This window comes from Nicotiana tabacum, chromosome 4, assembly GCF_000715075.1.
Source record: "Nicotiana tabacum cultivar K326 chromosome 4, ASM71507v2, whole genome shotgun sequence".
Classification (NCBI taxonomy): domain Eukaryota; kingdom Viridiplantae; phylum Streptophyta; class Magnoliopsida; order Solanales; family Solanaceae; genus Nicotiana; species Nicotiana tabacum.
The window spans coordinates 57,782,997-57,809,822 of NC_134083.1; the positions used below are offsets into that span (position 1 = coordinate 57,782,997).

Here is a 26,826-nt window from a genome sequence, read left to right on the forward strand (position 1 = left end):
GTATCTTGTTATACCCCTTTCGCTGTCACAATTACTACGAAATCACTTAGTCTATCTGAGTCCAAACTTATTAACTAGACATGAGAGTTTAATTATCCCAAAATTTAAACACGTGAAAGATCCTTCAAAACATTCACACTCGAGACTCTACGTCACATCAAAACAAAAATCAAGCACCCAATGGCCTTTCATTTACATTTCACAGAAACACTTTTGGTCACATTCAAATCGTCTTAACACATCCTGCAGTTACATCGTACTTATCACAAGGCCATTCCACCACTCATCGAGCTACAAATTCCACTCGTAGGGACATTACCAGACATACGATTCCAAATGTACAAGTTCTCACAACAGAAACTACCGAGCTTAAGTTGCGGTCTAAACTTGTCCTCAAGTCCTCCAGACTGGCCCATCACCAAAACACATAGTACACATCTCGAACCTCATCCATAGAATTACAAGCAGGCGATGCACAGCTAATATTGAGTGCTCATGTGCGCATACGAATACGTGGAAGGAATTCAAAGAGTTTATGTCCCAAGCTGAATCAATCTCGCACGATAAGGAAAGAAAGATGGGAAATATATATCCTAAATGCCCCTGTAGCCTCTCGAAGATAAGTATAGACGTCATCATACCGATCCGCAAGACTCTACTAGACACTTGCTCATGACTTGTAGAACCTATGAACCTAGAGCTCTCATACCAATCTGTCACAACCCAAAATCCAACTAGTCGTGATGGCACCTCACCCAACCCGTTAGGTAAGCCAATTACCAACTATCCAATTCCAATAATAATCATTAAAGTAATTTAAGTGAATAAAGGTCTTAATCTTATACCATCCCCAAGAACTGGTAGTACAAATCATGAGCTTTTAAGAATAGAGTATACAAAAACGGAAATGAAATAAATACATAGTGTGTTTGAATAATACATAAACAAAGTATTTATAAATCTAAGGCTACCCTGAACAAGAAGCAGTTACAACATGAATGCATGTACATCTTCAAGTACCGCAACCATCGAGCACAGCAACAACAACAGCCAACATCTGCATGCAATGTGCAGAAGTGTAGTATCAGTACAACCAAACTCATGTACTGAGTAGTAAGTAACAAACCTAGCCGTATGTTGAAAGTAGTAACGAGCTTCCACCAAGGTCGGGTCCAAAACCAATAGTCCACAACAATCCATAACAACATAAAGCAAATAATGCCAGAAGTAACTCAGGGATAAAATACTCAGCCAAATCATGATTTCAAGAATAATAGTTCTTTCTTTCAAATACATTAGTGAAAACCCAAATCGTTTGCCGAAGTTGTCAAAAATATGAATAGTTTGAAAACAATAAATTTCTCAGAAAATCTTTTCAATAATAAATAAGATGTTTCATTTTCCTTCCGGATAACCCGTGTAAAACAAATACATCACCATGACCATCTGTCAAAATGTGTGAGAAATCATGAATGATGTGATGTTATACAGCATGAGGAAAATACATCTTTATGCATGTATGTCATGTGTGCATGCTAATGCGATGCAACTCAGTGAAAAAATCATAAACACCCCCTCGGGCAGAATATCACTCATATACAGCCCCTCGGGCAAACCTCACAGTCACTCGTGCCACTCGGGCATACCTCACAATCACTCTTGCCACTCGGGCAGACCTCACAATCACTCATGCCTCTGCAGCCCAAGCGCTAAAATCTGCACGGACAACTCACGTGCTATAATATCATATCAGAATCCGCACGGACAACTCACGTGACATAATAAGCCAATAAGGCCTACTGCAGGAGGGAAGCCCCGATCCATATAATAGTAATAATATATACTATTGCGGCGTGCAGCCCGATCCCAAATTATCCTCTAGCCCTAGGCCTCCCTCAATCATCAATCTCTCCAGTCTCTCCCTCATGGGCTCACAATGTCATGAGAATAGCCAAAAAATGATGATATGATGCATCAATAAATAACAACAGAGACTAAGATATGATATGCAATGAAATGAATATGACTGAGTAGGTATTTTCAATTTAAACAAATATTTTACATCAATATGACCTCTGTGGGTCCAAATAATACTGGCACATAGCCTCAACATGATTTTTATTATATTTTTTAGCTCAATTTCTTTAATTCATAAAACCTCATGGAAAATGCCAAGATCATTTAACTATAAAATTCCACAGAAACAATTATGTTGCAATTTCTATAGTGCACGCCTACATGCCCGTCACCTAGCATGTGCGTCACCTCCCAACAATTCACGAAATACATATATTCAGGGTTCATACCCTCAACTCCAAGATTAGAAGAGTTACTTACCTCGAACAAGCTAAATCCAATGTCGAGCAAGCTATGCAATGCTCTAGCAACTGTGTGTATCGACTTCCAAACGGCTCGAATCTAGTCATAATTAATTTGATTCAGCCCACAAAATTTATAGGAATTAATTCCATATCAAAATACTAATATTTCCACAAAAATCCAAAATTATGCCCCAATGTCTAGGAATCTGACGAAACTCACAAAATCCGACAGCCCATCCACTGACGAGTCCAACCATACTAGTTTCACTCAAATCCGACTTCGAATCGACATTCAAATCCCAAAAATTCATTTTATGAAGTTTCTACAATTTTTCCCAAATTTTCACCTCAAAGTACTAATCAGATGATGAAAGCATTGATATATTCATGTATATTAATCAAATTCAAGTTAGAATCACTTACCCCGATGAATTTCTTGAAAAATCCATGAATATTCATCTCCAACCGAGCTCCCAAGGTCCAAAAATAAAATAATAACCTAAGCCTCGGTTATATAGCCCATTCTCTGAACTCACCATGCGCGGTCTGCGAAATTCCAAGCGCGGCCGCGCCCCGGGTCCCGCGGTCGCGAAAAACTGGCGCGTCCGCGAAATTCTTGGGGCTGCACTACCATGCTTTAGTATTTTGGCCATAACTTTCTCTACATATGCTCAAATCATGACTTCTTTACCTTTTTAAAAATTAGACACGAAGGGCTACAAATTTCGTTTTTGAATCATCTCACAATTCTTTGTAGATCAAAAGATATAGGCTTCCGAAGTCGGACCAGCGGATCTGTAGAATTTCCAACCGCGGTCCGCGAAAGTTTGCCGCGGTCCACGAAATTCCAAGTGCCCCAGCACCCCAAAATGTGCGGTCCGCGTTCCTCCTTCACCTCAGCGTCCAAAAATGCACGGTTCGAGTCCCCGAAAGTGCCAAAATAATATTTGAGTGCCGATGTCCGGACTCGCTCAAAACTCATCCCGAAACTCATCCGTAACCTCCCGGACACAAACCATATATGAATTTCAATCATAAAACATGCTACGGACCTGCTCGCGCACTCTAAACACTGAAAAGAGGTCGCCTTGACCCGATATTGACCATGGCCAAACTCCCAAATTTCTTAACTTTATAAATCTCTCAATCAATGATCCAAAAATACACCCAAGCCCCTAAGGACCTTCAACCAAATATATCAACACGTTCCATAACATAACACGGACCTATTCGAGGCCTCAAATCACATCAAATAACGCTAAAACCACGAATCACACCTCACTTCAAGCCGAATGAACTTTGAACTTTCAAATTCTATATCTTGTGTCGAAATACATAAAATCAATCCGGAATGGCTTCAAATTTTGCACACAAGTCATAAATGAGATAACAAAACTATTCAAATTTCCAGAATCGAATTCTGACCCCGATATCAAAAAGTCAACCCCCCGGTCAAACTTTCCAAAAATTTAACTTTCGGCATTTCAAGCCAAATTTCACTACGTACCTTCAAATAATTTTTCGGACACTCTCCTAAGTCCAATATTACTATACCGAACTATTGAAATTATCAAAACTCCATTCCGAGGTCGTTTACACATAAGTCGACATCCGATCACTATTTTAACTTAAGCTTTAAACCTTGGAACTAAGTATTCCAATTCATTCCAAAACCTTACCGGACCCGAACCAATTACCTCGACAATTCATACAACAACTGTAAAGTACAATTTGAGCAGTAAATGAGGAAACGTTATTGTAATACTCAAAACGACCAGCCGGGTCGTGTACACCCCCAGTGAGCGCGGGTACCCATTGAGAGTGAGTGATGAGGGCTGGGAGCCCAGTGAGTGATTGTTGTCCTAAGAGGTTGTACTTGATTTTCATTTGTTGTTGCACTTAGTTGCTATCTGTCGTTGTTGTAAAATCTCTGAAAGATTGTTGATATACGGATTACATGAACAGGAACTGTATAAAAATTGATTTGACATTAAACTGCCAGACTTGATAGCATGTCTATTCTTTGTTGGAATTATTCGAAATGAACCATAACTGTGTAGCTCGTTACTATCTTCAGTTCCTTATTTATTATTGTTACTTGCTGAGTTGGTTGTACTCATACTACACCCTGCACTTCGTGTGCAGATCCAAGTGTTCTCGGACATAGTTGGTGTTGATCCTTTCGCGCGGTTGATTTTCAGGAGATTTTGAGGTAGCTACCGTGTTTCGCAGACCTTGTCTCTCCTTCCCTATCTCTTTGTTTAACGTATTTGGTCACAGACTATTATAGACTATATTTTCCAGACTTGTATTCATATTAGATACTCATGTACTCAGTGACACCAGGTTTTGGGGAGTGTTTGTATTGTATTTAACTATTATATTTTCAAACTTGAGAGAAATTGTGGTTTATTGAGATTTTCGGCTTGCCTAGTATTGAGATAGGCGCCATCACGACGGTGAGATTTTGGGTCGTGACACTTTTATAGTCGGTTTGGTTCGGGTTTTTCGGTTATTGTTTTATTAAAATCAAAACCAAACCAAATTTGATCAGTTTTTAAAATTCAAAACCAAAACTAAACCAAACCAAAGCTAAAAAGTATCGATTTTTTTGGTCGATTTTTTGGGTTTTTATGAACACCCCTATTTGTAGGTATGAACAGCTTCATAAGTAACAACCTGACCAATGACATCAACAAATATAAAAGTAAGTTGCACATTTTAATAACACCTGATATTATAATAAAATGGAAGAGAAGAATTACCGAATTATTCTGCTCCATTAACATCATATTGATTTGTTAGCTGCTCAAAAGGACGCAAGTTAAAGATCCCCATATGAAATGAAAGATCAATTGTTTCCTCAACACATGTCCTCTCTGTAAATATCAGCCTGAGGTATGTGTTGTAGTCTTTAATTTCAAGTTATTTGGTCGACAACAAAATTATTTATGTGATATATGTCGAGTACAACACTTCATCTTGAAGAACTTTATAACATACTTCCCGATTAAGGCATATATTCTGTATGGCAGATTAATTATCAGGATGTATCATATTGCTCAAAAAAATCTTCAAGTAAGAATATAACAGTTATTTCATTTTAGTGAACTATTTGCAACCATAATCCTTTAAATCAGGCAAGACACGTCAAGAAAGTCAAGGCAACATATAAATTGCAACTACAGAGAAATTAGTACACAATTGTATACAATCTCTATATGCTACAATTGTTTTTCTTTTGCTTAAATGATGACTACTAATTTAACAATCTACAATCTTTACAACCCAAAGGCAGGTAAAAATCCACAAACTGGGAAGAACAAGAACTTTAATTTATGAGAAATTGGCACGCTATGGGAATTGAATACAGAGTCATGTTAGCCTCTTTGGGAATTTCACATACAGGTACTACTTTGTTATAACTAATTTACATCCACAAACATCTTTCTATACATAAGAAATTCGGTGAAATTCCCATAATGGGGTGATCAAGGTAGTTATAATATAATTGAATTAGATTTTATAACTTTGATTCCACAAACATCTTATTTAACCTTCATAACATTCATTTGTATGGGAATATAGAATCCGCATAAATAATTATTTGCATAGGAGTCATCTTAGCCTCTTAATTGTTACATCCACAAACATCTTCCCAAACATAAGCAGTTCGGTGAAAATCCTAAAGTGGGGTGATCAAAGTAGTTATAACAAAATTGAATAAGATGTTATAACTTTACATCCACAAACATCTTATTTAACTTTCACAACTTTCATCTACCTTTCTATCGATCAACACCTTGTGTACATCTGTTCTAGTGGTATTCGTAAATTTAATCTTGAATAATATTCGACTCTTTTCCAACAAAACAATGAAACTGAATTGAGCAATTGTGCAGAATGAAATGATATATTCACAAACTTAAATGAATACAAACAATAAAAGAATCCATACATATTAAATAAAACAGAGAAGTTCTAGACGACAGAGAAGAAAAGTGCCAAGTACAATCTCTGAAGACGCATTCTACAAAGAAGGTCCATAGAGCAAGATACATAAATTGTTCAACTTTAGACAATAGACTTGGTGAAACTTTAAGTTCAAATAGTGAGAAAAGAAGAAGGGAAATGTGAATTTAAAGGTATTATATAGTCATTATTTTGTCAAACTTATCAATTGTTATATTGTTCACAATATAGGAACGAAGATGCTCTATTAGATAATATCACAACATGATAAAGAAAGAGTTTTTGTTGCTTTACATAAGTCGTGACAGGAATAGAAATACCATCAATATGATTAGTGGCTTCCATAAAGTTCATAAGCTTCATATAAGATATTAATGACTCTCGGTTACAATTCACTAAAACATGATAGAAACAAAAATATCTAAATCACAAATAATCCTTTTTCCCCAGTTTATCCTCAAGGTGCCAAACAGTTTTGCATGTAAGCTTAGAATGATAGAGCTCCCATGGAGTTCTCTAGAGTATTCTGAGAGAAGAGAAGAAGGGGAGCGTGAGATAGAGAGAGTGAAAGCACCAACAGAATTTGTGTGTTTTGTATAATGATAACTCTCTACTGATTTCATTAACTCTACAAGTATATATACATGTTGACTAAGCTAACCACTTAGCTAAGCTAAACCACTAACTAAATCTACTAGCTTTTACATTATACAATATAATAATGAATGTATTAATAATAACTATACTCAATACCCCCCTCAAGTTGGAAGTGAGGTTCTCACAACCAACTTGCCCAGAACAGCTGAATGTTTGACCCCTGTGAGGGCCTTAGTAAGAATATCAGCCAATTGATTGTGAGTAGTCACATGATGAAGAGAGATTAGGCCTTCTTGCAGCTTGTTCCTTATAAAGTGGCAGTCGACTTCAATGTTCTTGGTCCTTTCATGAAACACTGGATTATGGGCAATGTGTATGGCAGACTGGCTATCACAAAATACTTTAATAGGACTGGATTGGGAAACAGTTTGCTCAACCACACTAACTCTCCAACTACTTTCCTGAGGGATCTATATTCTGCTTCAGCTGAGGATAAGAAAACAATCTCCTGCTTCTTGGACTTCCAACTAATAGGGTTGTCTCCTAGTAAAACAATGTACCCAGTAACAGATCTTCTAGAGTCCGGGCAGGCAGCCCAGTCTGAGTCACAATAAGCCTTGATCGAACAGTCAGGACTGTTGGAGAAGAAAATACCCAGTGTAGGATCCTTTTTGAGGTATCTAAGAAGATGAAATGCTGCAGTCAAATGGGAGTCTCTTGGAGCTTGCATAAACTGACTCAAGAGTTGCACATTGTAGGCTATATCTAGCCTAGTATTAGTGAGAAAGTTGAGCTTTTCCACCAATTTTCTGTAGTATGTGGGGTCTAGTAGAAGATTCCCCTCTTGTGCTTTTAACTTCACAGCAGGATCAAGAGGTGAGGACACATTGCTATAGTCAAAACATTGATATTCCTTCAATAAAACCAAGGCAAACTTCCTTTGAGAAATAAGAACACCATTTGGTTTGTATAAGACTTCTAGACCCAAAAAATAGTGAAGTCTGCCCAAATCCTTTATTCTGAACCTTTGATCCAGGAAAGCCTTCAACCTTGCAATCTCTTTTGAGTCGGTCCCAGTGATTATAACATCATCGACATATACAGCTACAAAGATAATGGATGAGAAAGTTTTCTTGTAGAAAAGGGAGTATTCATTTTCAGAGGGTTGGTACCCTTTTGAAGACAATGCCTCAGTTAGTTTGGCATACCATTGTCTGCTGGCTTGCTTCAGCCTATATAATGATTTGTTCAGCCTGCATACCACCCTGTTTGAACTACACCGATCAACTACAAGACCAGGAGAAGCCTCCATGTATACCTATTCATATAAGTCTCCATGGAGGAAGGCATTATTCACATCTAATTGGAATATGTCCTAGCCCTTCTTAACAGCTACTGTAACTAATACCCTAACAGTTATCATTTTCACAACAGGGGAGAAGGTTTCTATATAATCAATCTCAGCTTGCTGAGTATAACCTTTTACTACCAGCCTGGTTTTGAACTTTTCAATGCTCCCATCTGCATTATGTTTAACCTTATATATCCATTTACAACCTATTGCTTGTTTCCCAGCTGGTAAAGGAACCAAATCCCAAGTATGATTGGCATGGAGTACCTCAAATTCCTGTGTCATGGCTGCTTGCCATGCAGGATTGAGGGTTGCCTCTTCATATGAAGATGGCTCACTACCATAGCAAACACTTAGTACCAAGTGCTGACTTTCAGAAGACAGAACATCAAGAGTGATGTGATGATGATTAGAGAATAAGGCATTTAATGAAGGAGTGCGGTGAGAAGTAGTGGTCAGTTGAGTAGTACTAGTGAGAAGTAGTGGTCAGTTGAGTAGTACTACTGGACAATTGATAAACATAATCTTTTAGGTAAATAGGGGTCTAATGATTTCTATTGGATTTCCTTAAAACTGGTGCTACTGACTGTACAGGTGTAGATGAGGTTTGCACATTGTTATCACTTGAAGATGTGGAATTAGAAGTAATTAGTGTCTCGGATTAATGTTCCATGTCTGGAGATATGACACTAACAAGACTTTGTCCAGTGTTCATAGGAGAATTCTGACTACTGTCCTAAGCATAATTAGGAAATGAGATTGTCTTAAGAACGGAAGGAAAGGAAGCATTTTTAGAAGACATAGAGAAAGGAAATACACTTTCATGAAAAATTACATCTATGGAGACATGTATTCTCTTGGTGGCTAGACTTAGTACCCTGTAACCTTTTGTTCCAAGTGAATATCCTACAAAGATGTGAGGGGTAGTTCTTGGTTCAAATTTGTCTCTGTGTATCTTGGGTATAGTAGGGTATCAGAGACAACCAAAGCTTCTCAAATGAGAGTAGTTGGGTTTCTTTTGGTATAACAATTCAAAAGGACATTTGTTATTTAGGTAAGTGGTTGGTAACCTATTTATTAGAAAGGTGGCTGTTAGGATGCACTCTCCCCAATATTTGGTTGGGAGTTTGGACTAAAACATGAGTGCCCTAGCAATTTCAAGGAGATATTTATGCTTTCTCTCTACTACACCATTGTGTTGTGGTGTATAGGGACAGGTTTTCTCGTGTATGATCCCTTTGGATTGGTAGAATGAGGATGTTTCATGGCTGGTAAACTCTAAGCCATTATCAGATCTAATGGAGTTTATAGATGTATTGAATTAGTTTTCAATCATGGCTACAAAAGCTTTTAAAGCCTGAAGATCATTACTTTTGCAGCCCAACAGGTGAGTCCAAGTGGATCTGCTAAAATCATCCACTAAGGTGAGAAAATATTTGTGGTTATCATGGGTAGTCACATGGTAAGGGCCCCATATGTCTATGTGCACTAGTTCAAATAATTGGGAGGTAGTGCTGGTTCTTTGAGGAAATGAGAGTGGTTTGTCTTGCCATAGGGTTTATAGGGTAAATAAATGGTTGTCTTGGTGCAAATTTTGTAGGAATTAAGGATATTCCTCTCATTTTAACAAAAGGAACATGACCAAGCCTATTGTGCCATAGAGAATTTATATCATATTTATCAGACACATATGAAGACTCATTCTTATTGAAATGGGAATATTTACAGATTGTAGATTGTGGCATGAATGAGTATGACTAACAGACTCATGACTATTTACATTGGGAGCAGGAATACAATTGCAGTAAGAAGCTGAAACAGTAGAGGGCAAAATAACCTTTTTACCCTTCAAACACTAGGAACGGAGATAGTACAAACCTTCTTTGCTACTACCAATCACCTGAGGCATCTTCACTGAAGGGGCCTGCAATAGACAGAGTGAATCACTAAAGAATATAATACATCTAAGGTGTACTGCAAGGGAGTGAACAGAACTCAAATTATATTTGAATGATGGAACATGAAGGACTCTATGTAAGACAATGTCTAAAAAAGTATCACATCTCCAAATTCAAGAACTTTTACTCTATATTCATTTGGCAGGCTTATCAGTAGAGGATAGGGTAGTCTAGTGATGTTAGTGAGGGCATGTTTGTTAAAGGTCATATGGTTAGATGCTCTTGAGTCTATGATCCAAAGGTCAGCCATTGATTCAAAACATTTGCATGAAAGTTTGTCAAAATCAATGGAAGAAGTACATACAACAATACCTACAAAGTTGGCACTACCACTGGTGACATTGTCATTGCTGGAAGATCCTCCTGCATTCCCTACTTGAAAGTGCTGCAGCAAGCTCATTATCTACCCATATTGCTATTTTGTCAGGTTGACATTCTGATTTTCATCTTGTAGGTCCTGCTCATCTCCATTCTCATGAATCATATCAGTCGGGGTTCTATGTATATTTGCCACAGAGCCTTTTCCTTTGTTGAACTTATGGTTCTGGTTGTTCCCCTGATTATAGGGCTGAGTATTGGTACGATTGAAGTTCTGATTATTATATGAACTGCCTTGAGGGTATCCATGTAACTTATAACACTTCTCCCTTATATGCCCTGGTCTTTTGCAGTAGTCACAAAATGAACGACCCTTATTATTGTTGTTGACTGTATAATGTGTCTTGAAGTTCCTGGCTCTAAATGGATTCTGATGTTGTGGATTTGCATTTACATGCAGTGAAGTAGAGTCCAAACTAAGTTGGCTATTAGGTTTGAATTCCCTTTGTTTTTCTTCTTGTATCAGTAGAAAGAAAGCTTGTGCCATAGAAGGCAGAGGCTTCATCATAAGGATACTTCCTCGCACTATTGTGTAGACCTCATCCAAGCCCATTAAAAATTGGATAAGTCGTCGATCTTGTTCTGCCTTGTGCATAGTTTCTTTTGCTCCACATGTGCAATTGTAGCTACATTGAGATTTGGCACTCAAAGTGTTCAGTTCCTCCCACAATCTCTTCATTCGTGTATAGTACGTGGTAATGTCTAAGGTTCCCTGTACAAGATCATTAATCTCTTTATGAATCTGATATAATGTTTCCCCATTCGTTTGGTCATAACGATCCTCTAATTCCCTCGATAACTCAACTGAGTCGTTCACATACTCCACACTATCATAGATTTCCTTAGCAAGGGAATTGAGGATCCATGAGGTTACCATGTCATCACATCTCTCCCACTGACGGAATTGAGGCGAATTAGGGTTAGGTCTTCTACATTCCCCCATTAATAAACCCTAACTTGTTCTTAACTGACAGGGCTCGCAACACGCTTCTTCTCCAGGAACGATATCCAATTCCGTCGAACGAAACTAGTACTAAAGTCACTCCAGGACTATCCAAAGGATGGATGTATAGGGGATTACCTGTATCGATGACCAATTAGTCATTTCTGCTCGTGCCAGAAGTGGTCTCTTCAGTCTGATCGATAGCCATCTGCGAAGCTCCGATTCGATGAAATTGAGGAGTATAAAACCTTCAATTAGGTCTAAGATCTTCAATTTGTGGAAGAATTTTCAGAATTGGGCGGCAATCGCCGAAACCCTAGTGAATGACAAAAACAGATGAAATTCAGAACGAAGAACGGAGATGCTGAAAGGATCCGAACTGATATCCAAGCTCTGATACCATAACAGTTTTGCATGTAAGCTTAGAATGATAGAGTTCCCATGGAGTTCTCTAGAGTATTCTGAGAGAAGAGAAGAAGGGGAGCGTGAGATAGAGAGAGTGAAAGCATCGATAGAATTTGTGTGTTTTGTATAATGAGAACTCTCTACTGATTTCATTAACTCTACAAGTATATATACATGTTGACTAAGCTAACCACTTAGCTAAGCTAAACCACTAACTAAATCTACTAGTTTTTACATTGTACAATATAATAATGAATGTATTAATAATAACTATACTCAATAGTGCCTAAGGCATGACCAAATAATAATATAAATTGAAGCAATTTTGCAGTCACGACTTCAATGACAGTAGAGAGATATGATTTTTTTTACACCTTAAATACATAAATATAGAAATAAACAAATTCTACGCAGAACAGAGCATGCCCATTTGAAACTTAACAAAAGGAGAAGAAAAAATAACTTTGTAAGACAACAATAGAATATAAGAGATAAGTAATTTTACTATTTTGTCATAAATTTACTGATATTTTTAATAACTGTTATTTTTGCATTATTTGCCATAGGCGGATGAACTTCTATTTTATCTCAACTCAAATATTTCTATCTATAAATTTGAAATAATATTTTTATCTTTAAATTTAAAATCAAATTATTTTCTATATCAAAAAATATATTTGTAGTATTTTATAGATATAGACTACCATATTAGGAAGAAACTCCTAACCAATTTGAAACTAGAAAATAGGCAGAAAAACGCTCCAAAAACGGTTGTCAATAACTGCTATAGTTAAAAGAGCCCTCCCTCTCTCTCTCTCTGAGAGATTGAAACCGCTGAGAGCCAAACCAAAGATCACACTTTGCAAAGAATTTGAAGATTTGGGATTAAAGGAACATGGATCTATGCCGATTTTAGGGATAATTGGAGCTAGTATTGAAATTTTTCTAATTTCTATTCCTGTTTTTTTACTCTTCTATCTTTCTTTCTCCTTTTTTCTATTTGCTTATTCTCAATTTATATTTTTGTATTATTTGAAAAATTCTTCTTCCTTTTTCTTGGCAAGAGGTTTAAATAAATGTTTAAATGGACTGTAATGGATGCGAAAGCACATTCAACAATGTTGCTAAGAATGTCAAAGGGTTTGTACAATGGTTATTCTTCTTCAACAAAACAGTAGCTTTCCTCTTGAAACGATTCAGCGGCCTTCTAAATTCTTTTTCTGCATTTTCTCTGTAGTTTCCAAGAGTGTTCAAATACAACTTCAAATAAAAAATTTCCGTCCTCTATTTAATAGAATCTTTACACATTCCAACTTAAGTTTGGATGTCAAAATTCAATTGATTATGATATCTTATCACTTTTTCTTCAGGTTCCAGGGCAGTCAATATTCAAGAAAACTGAATTGCTTAGATTTTTTTTATTTTTGTACTTCCAAGGTCTTGAACTGACTCTGTTAAAATGCAGGGATTGAAACTTAAACTCTCTTTACTCGCAAAGGTAAAGCAAAATGCTGCGATTTGAACCTCAGAACAATGCATAATTTTTTTTATTCTACTCGATTTCAGCTTATAGTTTGAGAACCAAAAATGTTAACCACTAATTGTGGATGCAGAAGAAAGTACAAAGTGAGGAGATGTAAAGCAATATGAGTAGTGAATGATCAGGTAATTTAGTGTCCGCTGTTCCTCGAGAAAACATGTTTAACGGCTATTGCCTAACCTGTTGAAAATTTATTTGTTTCGGGCAAGTTCTCTTTTATGATAAGATGTCTATACAATAGGAGTCAAAATCTTATTAAATTCGCCATCCTTTTTAACTTTATTGATTAAGGTGGTAATTTCTTTCAACAACCTTTCTTACTTTTAGTAAAAGAAGATGACCATCTATTATAGTTTGACTGAAAATTTGTGATTATTTGATGTATATGATAAAGAACCGTGTGTTTAACTTCGTGTTCATCTAGAAATTAGATGTTTGAGAGTTTAAGAAATCACCGATACAACTTTTACAGTTTTTAGCTAGTTTCATCTATTTAGTTAGTTAGAAGCGAATATAAGCTAAACAACAAGGTAAATCTATATTTCAAGCTGACTTTCCCATGAGATGACTCTTCTTGGAGAATTATATATGTTATTGGTTGAGTATTTCAAATAACTGTCCTCAACAAAAAAAGATAATTTAAATATTAAAACATGAATTTTGATGTGAGATATTATAAATAAGATATAAATATCAATATACTACAATTAGTTCCTTTTAATATTAACCGCACATCGTGCGGGTACTAATACTAGTAACAACTAGAGAAAGATCTAGCTCGTAATCTATGGGTTTACGAGAACCTAATAGCTGTGAACCAGTTATTATTATTATATATTAATATGAAATTGTCGTAAGAATCCATAAACTTCAAATTCTATATTCCCTCTAAATTAACAACTATCCTTTAGTTCCAAAGAATATTTATTGAGTCATTTGTTTACTTATTATAAATGTCTTCGGACATCTTCTGAGGTGCATTTTTTTTTATGGACTTAACACCTGAAAGATCTTTTTTGGACGTTAAAATTCATATGGAGGACCATTGTTTGCTATAATATACCAATACACTTCTGAAGTTATACGGTTGAAAGTTATTTTAACCTCATAACAATTCGTCACAAACTGGTAATGGGATGACAAATAAAATAGGCCAATAGCTCTCTGAATATATGTATGATATATTAATTCAACTAACATCACCACCAATGGCTGTGGTAGGATTCTTCTTTTAATGAATCTTACGCGACGGAAATTTAGATTAGTCGGGCTTCAATGCGAAAACCAGAAATCGGGATACCAAAAAAGGAAGAAAAAATATCAGAAGTTCCAACTGTTTTAAGTCTGCGTTAAGTTTTAAGAATTTCCGGCTTGATGTGGAGACTGCCACCCTTTAATCTCCAGTAAGGACATGCACTTATAAACCAAAGAGATAAACCACAATATGTCAGAAGTCAGAACAAGAAAGTAAGACATACTTAACAAATGCATGCAAATTGTTGATTAATAGGCGACGGCGTTTTTCCACATCAAAGTGTTCAAGGTTGGTTTAACAAAAGGTGGACTTTTCTTTAATTTGGCAAAAGTGGAACTTCATTTAGCAAAATCCAGTACAAACATGATCATCCAAATCTTTCCACGACAGTACATGATCATAGGCGAAGCCAGAATTTTAAGCTTATGGGTTCAAGATCCTAATTATTTTTAAGTTATTGGGTTCTAAGTTATTGAGCCGAGGATCTATTGGAAACAACTTCTCTATCCTCACAAGGTAGGGGTAAGGTCCGCGCGTACACACTACTCTCTCCAGATTCCACGGTGCAAGATAATACTGGGTATGTTATTGTTGTTGTTGTTATTGCATCTTCATCAAACACATTTGAATCCGCTTGTGAGAAGGTTGTCTTAATATCTTCATGATTTGAACCAAAGTTATTGGGTTCGTCTGAACCCGTAGCCGACACGGTGGCTCCGCCTCTGAGTATAACTATCTAATAACATTAACTTTATTCAAGACTAGATGTGGAATATAATATGGCCCGTTCATCTAGTCACTGTTAAGACAATTTCAATATAGTCACTGCAAAGATTAAAAAGAATCTTCTTAAGATGAACATTATGTTTCTTTTGTTGATGGAAGAAGTACTTCTAAAGATTTTAAGTAAATTAGAATTTCATCTCAAATATTTGCCTAATATAATTGAAGTCTTTAAATGCACTTGTCGATCTCAAAGGACAAATTGTAACCTTTTAATATCGCATAATTGGAGAAGACATAACACTCGTGTAAATGCAAGGGAGCCTTGATATTAGTACTAATGCTTGCATCAAGCATGATGCATACGTCACACAACTTGGGTACGGCCTTTTTCGGATCTTACATGAACGCAAAATATTTTGTGCACCGAGAGCTTTCCTTTTTATAATGCTCATGTAAATGAAATGAAAAGGAACTTATATACCTAGAGAGCATTTTATATGTTTAAGCGTCAACTTTCCATCAATTTTATTTACGGAAAGTATCAAATGTATTAAGTCGGTTTATAAAAATAAAACTTTCTATAAAGGGAACAATATATTGTGAAAGGAGCCAGAGTGCCAAGATTGCGTACAATGCTGTAAATGCTGCTTGAAGAGCATCAACAGTAAAACCAGCCAAGATTTTAAATTCAAATTGTTCACCAAAAGTGTATTAACAGTTTAAGAATTAAAATTACTATACATTTGTTTTTGTAAATATTTAAGAAATTAAAAGTACTATTTACATTGTAATATAACAGTAACACAATGCTTACTACAAGAATATAAACTCAAACAAGGGGTTGAATTTGTTGGCCTTAAGATATTGTTTATTCCTTAATTGTAAAAATGACAACAACAATAACAAATCCAGTGTAATTTCACAAGTAGGGTCTGGAAAGGGTAATGTGTCTGCAGACCTTACCTCTACTTTGAGAAGGTAGAGAGGCTTTTTTCCGGTAGACCTCGACTCAAGGAAAGATGAAAAAGAAATGCAGTAACGATAAACAGTAACACCAATAAGATAACCGAAGCGAAAGAACCAACAAATAATGATAAAAATTAGAAAATAAAAAAATACAAGTCTAACACTAATATTACTGGTCAGGACAAGGGAGACGCACAACTACCTACTAATCTTCTACCCTAATTCTCGACCTCCACACCTACCCATCAATGGTCATGTTCTCGCTAAGTTGAAGTAGCGCCATATCCGGCAAAAATGAACATAACTGAATACCATCCTCTAAAGTTCTCAATTGAACTTGTGTGAATTCAACCTAATGTAGTCTAAAGTTTCTAAACATGTGTGAATTTAGACAAAATTTGGTCATTAAAATTTTCAGTTTCTTATACAACTTCTGTCCATCATAACTTGCAAATAAGCCACATTTTGCCAATCTAGCAAGAAAAGTTATGCTCGAACAATTTGCATAAACTTTTTAAACAAGGACATAAGCTAAATAATGGTATGTAAATCCTATTTCTGCAGATCTTCCAAAAATAAAGAGAAGAAGGAACGGGCCATATATCTCGATCACTCTAAAGTAGCAGGAAATTAGACCAGATGACCTAAAAATAAATGGTCTTAATTTTTTGCCCCCGATTGCTTCATAAGCAAACCTTTAAGGTCAAAAGTCAAAAAGTATTTTTCCTGAAAAAAGCGAAGGGCAACATTTGTTAAATTTAAACTTCTGCTCATGAGATCAGCGGAGTCAAAAAATCAAAATCACATACCGAAGAGCATAAAAATAAAACTTTCTATAAAAGGAACAATGTATTGTGAATGGAGCCAGAGTGCCAAGATTGCCCACAATGCTGTAAACGCTGCTTGAAGAGCATCAACAGTAAAACCAGCCAAGATTTCAAACACAAATTGTTTGCCAAAAGTGTATTAACAGTTTAAGAATTAAAATTACTATACATTTGTTTTGTAAAAAATTAAGAAATTAAAAGTACTACTTACATTGTAATATAACAATAACACAATGCTTACTACAAGAATATATAACATATTAAGTACCAATTTTAACGATTCCGGTTCGCTTGTTGCAATCAACTAAAACAAGGGGTTGAATTTGAATATAATTGACCTTCGATATTGTCTATTCCTTAATCGCAAAAATGATGACCATAGCAACAAATTCAGTGTAATTTCACAAGTGAGTTCTGGAGAGGGTAATGTGTACGCAGACTTTATCCCTATTTGAGAAGGTAGACCGGCTATTTCTGGTAAACCCTCGGCTCAAGAAAAGATGAAAAAGAAGAAGCAGTAACAATAAACAGTAACACCAGCAAGATAACAAGATAACCGAAGCGAACGAACCAACAAATCTAGATATTACTGGTCAGGGCAAGGGAGACGCACAACTATCTATTAATCGTCTACCCTAATTTTCGACCTCTACACTTTCCTATCAAGGCCATATCCTTGGTATGCTGAAGCACCATGTCTTGATAATCGCCAAGTGAACAGAACTGAATATCATCGTCTAAAGTTCTCAATTAAACTTGTGTGAATTCAACCTTAACGATAACTATATATTGTAGTCTAAAGTTTCCAAACATGTGTGAATTTGGACAAAATTTGGTCATTAAAATTTTCAGTTTCTTATACAACTTCCGTCCATCATAACTTGCAAATAAGCCAAAATTTTCCAATCTAGCAAGAAAAGTTATGCTCGAACTATTTTGCATAAATTTCTTAAACATGGATATAAGCTAAAAAATGGTATGCAAATATCCTATTTCTGCATATCTTCCAAAAATAAAGAGAAGAAGGAACGGGCCTTATTTCTCGGTCACTCTAAAAAACAATTACACCAAAGGACCTAAAAAACAAATGGTCTTATGTTGTGCCCCCTGATTGGCCCATAGGCAAATATTTAAGATCAAAAGTCAAAAGTGTTTCCCATGGAGAAAGCGAAGGACATCACTTATTAAACTTGAAGTTCCGCTCATGAACAAACGTGGTTAAAAAATCAAAATCACCTATTTTCAAGGCCATTCTTGTAAATCAACCCTAAAATTGTTGAGCCAAAGCTCAATTACCCAGACTCCACTTACCCCCAAACAAGTAGAAATGACACCAGATAACCATTGCAACTATTTAAGAATTAGTCAGTGCATCCTAAATTTTAATTTTTCAGTTTAATTTTTCTAGACAAAAGTGTCCGGAAGTTAATATTTCAGTTTAAAATTTCATAACAAAATAAGTATTGGTTAATATTTAAATAGTATCCCTGACAATGACTATTTGTGCACTCGCCCCTTACCCAATCGGCCGACTGGTCAAAGCCCAATTACCAGAAATGCGCCCCCACCCCCTGGCACACCCCGAAATCGGTGACAGTCACTTTGCTCTTGCGCGGAAAAAGAAAACCCTTTGCTCTCCAAATTCAAACTACAGCAAGCTCCCTCAAGTGAGAGTTGTACTCATGGAAATGCAGAGGAAAATCACTGCTATAGAAGACCGACTCACTAATTTGCCCGACGCAATTCTAATTCACATCCTCTCAATGTTGCCGGGGTGGCACAATAAAGAAGTTGTGAGAACCAGCGTATTATCTAGACGATGGAGGTTTCTTTGGAAGTCCGTCCCAATATCACTCGATTTCGACTTCCCCATTTGTGAAAGCGAAAATGACAATCTCTTTTACCTGGCTTCCATCCATAGAGAGCTGGAGGAATTGCGAGAAAATACAGAAATTCAGGGTCTGGCGCCTTAGGTACGAGGATCGTTTTGCTAAAGATATTGATTTATGGGTACATTTTGCAATTAAAGTTGCTAATGTTGAAAGTTTTGCACTGGGAGTTATCGATACAAATCACCAAAGATATGAGTTTCCTCAATTTACATATAAAAATGCATCGTTGAGTGATTTGGCTTTATGGTACTGCCAACTCAACCCTACTGGTAGTGTAAACTGGAGTAGTCTCGTTTCTCTTTCACTTGGGTCCTTGCCTTTGACTGATGTTGTAATGGAAAAGGTATTATCAGGTTGCCCTAACTTGGAGTGCTTGGAACTGGATAGTGTTTCGGGCATTCATCTTTTGGAAATCAGCTCTGTCAAGCTGAGAGAATTGACAATACAAGATTACGGAAATGAGAATCCTGACCTGTGGCTTGAAATATTAGCCCCGTATATTCAAAAATTGGAACTTTTGGGGTACTGCAGTGAGATACGCATCCGGCAGAGAAATGTGGCTTCACTTGTCACAGGCAGTCCTTCGCTTAAATTTTGCTTTTGACGATGCGGAAGGCAACTTGGAGAAGGAGTGTATATATTTGAAGGAGCTTCTTCACGGTATTGCCAATGTCGAGAATCTTGAATTGGGTCCATGGTGCATAGAGGTTTATTCATACTCTTCACTATCTTTTTTGCTTTTGGTTTTTTAACTTGCTATTGAATCATCACTTTAGTAACATTAACAGTTCCACTACTTAGGATAATCTGATAATTAAGTTGGTAAGTACTAAAGAATTACATTCTCGCGGTCAATATGGTTGGATAGTGGCAGCAGATTGAAACAAGATCTTTTCAACAAAATTTTGGCTGATGAACACTGAGAATGAAGAGTTTTGCAATGGACAGAACAACATGTAAAATTTGGATTGATTTACATTGATCGTACTCTTTAAATCATGTGAATGGCGTTTTCCAAGTGTTTAGAAGTCTATCTTTGAATTTTCAAACCAATCATGAACACTAAGTTGTGGCAAAATGCAGTCGTCTAGTCCAAGCTATTTTGTGAATTATTCAACAATTTACATTTCATTTGTTAATTATGTCATATTTCCTTGTTTTGACATACTGTGGTTTATGTCTATTTTGTTTATAAGTTCCTGTCTGTACTGGAGTTGAAAGGGTGGCAGCCTCCACCATCAAGCTGGAAACTCTCAGAACTTCCAGCCTTACAACAGTTGGACTTCCCTGGACTTTGCAGCTTTCTACCATGTTCATTGGATCTTGAGACATTGGTCATTGACTGGTGGTACAATGAGGAAGAAAGAGTATGTTTACGTTAGACCTTTATTTTCGTTACTTCATGTTATCCATATCAAACAACTATTGATGGAAGAAGAAAACAACACTTATTCCATTATATTTCTAATTTTAAGTACTTTAGGAAAATAGTCATAGTTTTTTTTATTTAGATCATTAGTGGTATATTTTATAGATAATGATAAAAGGTTACAAAGAGGGGGATTTGATTGCCTTACCTCTTCAAAAAAGGTAAGACTTGAACCGGTTCAATCCTCAAGTAAAGAGAAGATTGAGGCAGTTTAATCTTTGAGAATAGTGTAAGAGATAAGCCTCTAAGGAGTAAGCAAAAAGAATTTCTGATTAGGAAGACTCCTCTTTGCAATGTGAAACATAACTAGCCTACGTACCTAATGAGCTTTACAAGAATAGCTTCTAACTTGTGGAGACTTGCTAACCTGTACATTGTTTCCATAAGAGTAATAGTCTGTTTGGCCAAACTTCTAAAATCAGTTTATTTTGAGAAGTATTTTTTCAAAAGTGTTTTTCAAAAAAGTACTTTTGGTGAGAAGCAGTTTGTGTTTGGCTAATTAATTTGAAACGTACTTTTCAGCAGCAATTAGTGTTTATCTAAGCTTTTATAAAGTGCTTCTAAGTGCATTTTTCTCAAAAGTGTGCTTTTCAAGGTTGTGAAAGAGAAGCTCTGGAGCTCTTTTTAAAAATCGACAACAAAAGGCAAGAGAACAAAGGAAAATTAGAATTACATGTGAGGGATACTCCAAAAAGAAAGGGTATCAATGAAATAAAGGGGTTGGATATCGGGAGTAATTTCAAGAGCAATGAAACTAGAAGGAAAGGGAAATGTATTGTTATAAAAGATCAATGAAGGTTAACATTCTATCATGGAAAGTGAGGGGGTTAAACCGTCAAAAGAAGAGGACGCTGATTAAAAGTCTAATGAGCAGCTGAAAGGCAGATGTCTTTTGCTTCCAAGAATCCAAGCTAGAGGGGGATATTATAGAGATTGTAAAAGAATTATGGGCTAATAGTTGGGTAAAATTTGCACAATTAGAAGCTAGTGGGACTAGAATAGGTATTGTGGTGCTGTGAGACAGAAGAATATGGGATGGGGAAATTAGCAGCTTGGGATCATACTGCATTACCTATAAGTTCACTGGTAAAACTCAAGAACTTATCTGGCATCTGTCTGGTGTATGTGCCCCTAATGATGGAGTGGAAAAGGAAGATGTTTGGTGGGAATTGGCAAGGGACAAAGGTTTATTTGAGGGGCCATGGGTGGTGTGAGGGGATTTCAATACTATGAGGTTTCCTTCAGAGAAGAAAAATTGCAATAGAATCACTAGAGCCATGAAAGAGTTCTCAGAATTCATTGAAGATATGGACTTAGTAGATTTACAATTAGCAGGTGGTAATTACATGTGGAGAAAAGGTGACAGACACTTCATAGTTGCTAGACTGGACATATGTTTTGTATCTGTTGATTGGAATGATGGGTTTAGAAACGTCAAACAATTAATGATCCACTGAGTAACTTCAGACCATTCACCTCTGATGCTACAATGTGGCAGTTGGGAGCCAATCAAATCTTATTTCAAGTTTAACAATTGGTGACTACAAATTGATGGCTTTATAGACATCATCAAAGTTTGGTGGAATTCCTTTATCTGTGAAGGAAGGCCGAACTTTATTTTGGCTTTCAAACTTAAAGCCATGAAGGAAAAACTCAGAGAATGGAGTCGAGCTTTACAAGGAAATGTAGAATTGCAAAGGCAAGTGTACATTACCTGCTTGCAGAATTGGAGAAGATTCATGACCAGAGCCCTCTAAATGAAGAGGAAATGTATGCCAAAACTGCCAAGGCAATGGAATTTTAGGAAATTGCAAAACATGAGGAGGTGGCATGGAGATAAAGATCCAGAGCCTTGTGGTTGAAGGAAGGGGATAAAAATACAATTTTTTTTTTCACAGAATTACAAATACACACTAGGAGACACAACCATATTGAGGAACTGGTAGTAGAAGGGATATTGGTGCAGAATCCTGAAGTTATCAAGAAAGAGATTGTCACTTTCTATCAAAATCTATATTTTGAAGAAGATGAATGGAGACAACAAGGTAATTTTAGGAATTGTCCTATGATTACCATCGAGGACAATCAAATGCGTCAAAGTCCTTTTGGTGTTCAGGAGATATAGGATAGTGTGAAGGCGTGTGAAGGCGTGTGAAGGGAAGTGGTAGCTGATGTTCAGAACTTCTATTTCCAGGGTATTTTCGAGAAAAGTTTTAATGCCACTTTTGTGGCTTTAATTCCTAAGAAGGTTGGAGCCAAGGAACTGAAAGACTTCAGGCCTATTAGTTTGATCGGCAGCATCTACAAAATCGTCTCCAAGTTGTTGATATAGAGACTCAAGAAGGTGGTGAATAATTTGATGGAAGCAGATGACCTTCATTAAAGGCAGACATATAATGGATGCCATATTAATTGCTAATGAATGTCTGGATGCAAGGATATTAAGGAGTCTGGTATTTTATAGGAATTGGATATTGAGAAGGCCTATGATCATTTGAATTGGAATTTTTTGCTAGAGACTCTAAGGAAGATGGGGTTTGGTGGTAGATGGGTAAATTGGATCAAAGTTTGCATCAGTATAGTGAGATTCTCATTTTTTATTAATGTTTCACCAGTTGTTTTATTTTGTTCTCAGAGGGGCCTGAGACAGGGTGATCCCCTATCTCTCTTTTTATTCATCATTATCATGGAAGGATTGGATGACATGTTAAAGACAACTCAGATAAACAATTGGATAAGAGGCTTCAGGGTAAATTCCAGGGCAGGCAGTCAACTAGAGATCTCCCATCTACAATATACAGATGACGCTCTTGTATTCTGTGAAGCTGATAAAGCTCACCTTCAAATGTTGAGGGTCATTTTTATCTTGTTTGAAGCCATTTCTGGCTTGCACATTAACTAGAATAAAAGTTTTGTTTATCCAGTTAATGAGGTAATGGAGCTCCAAAACTTGTCTGGAAATCTAGGTGGTAAAATAGGCAACCTGCCTACTGTGTATTTGAGAATGTCTTTGGGGGCCAAAAGCAAGTCAAAAAGGATATGGAATGGGGTCTTAGAGAAATGTGAGAAGAAGCTAGCTAATTGAAAGAGCCAATACCTGTCCATGGGAGGAAGATTGGTCCTGATAAAGTCAGTTCTTGATGTTATGCCGACGTATATGATTTCTCTATTCCCAATACCAGCGACTGTGGTGAATAGAATAGAATAGATGCTTTGAGAAGAAATTTCTTGGGAAGGTAACAGTGAGAAGAAAAAATTCACTTGTTTAGATAGACCTCACTCACAGTTAACAAGAAGGAAGGGGGAATGGGAATCAAGAAATTGATCCAGAATCAAAGTTTGTTGATGAAGTGGTTATGGAGATTTGCTTCGAAAGAACATTCTTTATAAAAGGAGGTAGTCAGAGAAAAGTATGGCATGGAAGGAAAATGGATAAGCAAGCTTGTGACAAATCCATGTGGGTTCAGTTTGTGAAAGTCTATTAGAAATCTTTGGCATAAGCTCATTAACAAGTCAAACTTCAGCTAAAATAGCTTTTTTCTAATATTTATTTACTGAATGAACAGTAGGGGGCAATAGTAGCAGAGGTTTGGACAAGTCAAGGATGGATTTTGACCTTCAGAAGAGGAGATTGACAGAATTATAGAATTCTATGAGAATTTGGAATGATTCAAAGGGATCTCTACTGCTTAAGACTGTCACATGGCAAGGGAATAGCAACGGGAAGTTCTCAGCCAAAGCAGCATATAATACAAGGAGTTCAACATCTCAAACAATCAGATTGGCTACTGGCCATGGAAGGTTAAAATTCCTTATAAAGTAGTATGCTTTACATGGTTGTTAGCAAAGGAGGCAATCCTAACTCAGAATAATTTGATCAAGAGAGGATTCCAGCTATGTTCTAGATGTTACTTATGTGGAGCAGAGGCAGAGACAATCAATCATCTCTTTTTGCACTGTAAAGTGGCTTTACGATTACGGAGGATATTCATCAATTTGAGGGGAATATTGTGGGTTATGTCAAGAAGAATACATTAAGTTTTAACATGTTGGAACAGAGAAGGCAACCTATTCCGTCATAAAGAGAGATGGATGATTGTCCTAGCTTGCATATGGTGGACAATTTGGGAAGAAAGAAATCAAAGTTGCTTTGAAGATAGATATAGTAACATTCAAAAGTTGAAAATGAAATGTTTAGTTCTTTTTTATTTTAGTGTAAAGGAGAATATTTAGAAGATCATAAGATCATTAATTTATTTTTGATGTTTTAAAATCCTTATGAGAAGACAAAGGACTAGGAGTGTCTTTTCTTATTAGGCCTCTTTGTAATTATGGGTGACTTCACAGCCTTTGTGTGGTCTTTTATTTATATGTAATATGCTACCTTTTCAAAAAAAAAAAATATTTTTAGGAAGAAGCTATTTTTTTTTCTCCTCTAAAATTGCTTCTAATTCTGTTCACAAACACTTTTTTTTTTCTTCCAAAAGCTCGGCTAAACACCTTAACTTTGGAAAAAAAGAACTTTTTAAAAAAAAAAAGTACTTTTGGCCATGGAGTAGCTTGACCAAACAGGCTATAAAAAAGAGAAGAAGTGAGGGGGGTATTCTCAAGTAACATGTGAGCTCACAGAAGGTTCTAACCGGGAGGTTCATCTTGTTGATTATTGGAGGTAAGCTTTGGGCCTTTTTCCGAATGTTGAAGGAAAGGAGCTGCCACTTGTCAACCCTTAAGTGCCCTCTAGCTTCTCTTGGTAATGAGTTAAAGCTGAAAATTTTCTTCTCTGCATCCAACAGTTGGCTGTATCCAGATAAAGAATCAGCCACACCATTGCTTCTCTGTGATAGTGTATCACCCTGACTTCTTCACTTTGAATAAACTCTTTAGTCTCTTCAATAATAGGTTCATAGCGCCAAGAAGGTTCTGCAACTCCCTTGACGACATTCACGATAAGTGAGAGTCAGCTTCCACCCAAATGTTTCTAATACAATGTTCAAGACACTATTTAAGCCCATAGGAAAGTGCAAATGCTTCAGCCGTATTGTTTGTTCCATGGCCTAGCTAGTGGGACTACATATGCCATAATAATATCACCAGAGAGTTCCTCACTATGCCACCTGGTCCACATTTTCCTTGTCCGCAACTGCCATCCATGTTTAGTTTTACCAATCGTAGATCAGTGTTAGAATATTTTACAATAATGCTTATTCATCAAGGTGAGCATTTCTCAATGTGTTCAATGAAATTGCTCCAGGGAATTGGTAGTTCAAATTCTGGAAATTTCAATTGAATGCTGCTTTGCATGGATTTCAGAATCTGCTTTTTAGTGTTGAAAGTTGATGGTTTATCTTTGCTAAATCCGCTGCAGCAGCGTGCTTATTGTTCCATTTTTGTGTAAGAAATTTAGCGGAACTTTTTTGTTCCCTCAATTTATTTTTCTCAAGAAGATAGTCCAGCTTGAGTTGCTTTGGCAGAAACTTCATGTTGTCACTGTCAAAACTGATTCTTCGACAGTTAACTTTTTTGTAGTTGTAGGAAAAAGATTTTTAACAAGGGATGGTACTCACCTTCATCGGAGGAGATACAGGATCGACTTCAATTAAACTTTGAAACATTTTTTGTTGTTTGTGTGTACCACTTTGTAACGTTTATTAAGCACTTGACATGTTCCTTGAATCTAAAAACTCGTCACCTCTTTTTTCTATCCACAATCAACTCCTTGGCGTTCTACTTCCAGCTAAGATTCTAAGGAGAATTAACTGGCTAATATAGCGGATTCTTTCATGCAGGACCTGCTGTCAAGGTACACAAATGAGGTGAACAAAGGAGGTTTGAAACACGTAATTTTAACTGCTTATTTCCACATCTGAAGACCATCGAGATCATTAACTTTCATGGACCACTAAGTGAAAATAAGTTGCTGCTGCCATTGGTAAAATATTTTCTCAAGCATCCAACTGTGCTTGAAAAGTTTGTCATTGATGTGCTGGATTATTTCGAAATGGCACAGGAGTTACTAAGCTTTCCAAGATCCTCTCCGCACGCTTCAGTTGTCTTTTCTTATCGATAATCTGTGGCCGTCAAGTGTTGATTTGTTTTCCACTCTTCTTAGTTACAGCTACTTGTATTTACTCGAACGCACAATTGGTAATACTTCTATTTTTTAAAATAACAATAATTATTTCAATATATTACCTCAATTAATTAATAATAGCTATTGTCACTGCAAGATGTCACATTTTTAAGAATTATTTTAATTTAATGTCTAT

General features: G+C 36.4%; 1 protein-coding gene and 1 pseudogene across 1 annotated transcript; one reads left to right on the forward strand and one right to left on the reverse strand.

The window, feature by feature from the left end:
- Nucleotides 1-10,614: 10,614 nt before the first annotated feature.
- On the reverse strand, nt 10,615-11,520 carry LOC107768138 (uncharacterized). The gene has a single exon (XM_016587242.1). It carries the CDS (start codon nt 11,518-11,520, stop codon nt 10,615-10,617), a length of 906 nt encoding a protein of 301 aa, XP_016442728.1.
- A 7,269-nt stretch (nt 11,521-18,789) lies between these two features.
- LOC107768135 (F-box/LRR-repeat protein 25-like) lies at nt 18,790-26,643 on the forward strand (annotated as a pseudogene).
- The last annotated feature ends 183 nt before the right edge of the window (nt 26,644-26,826 follow it).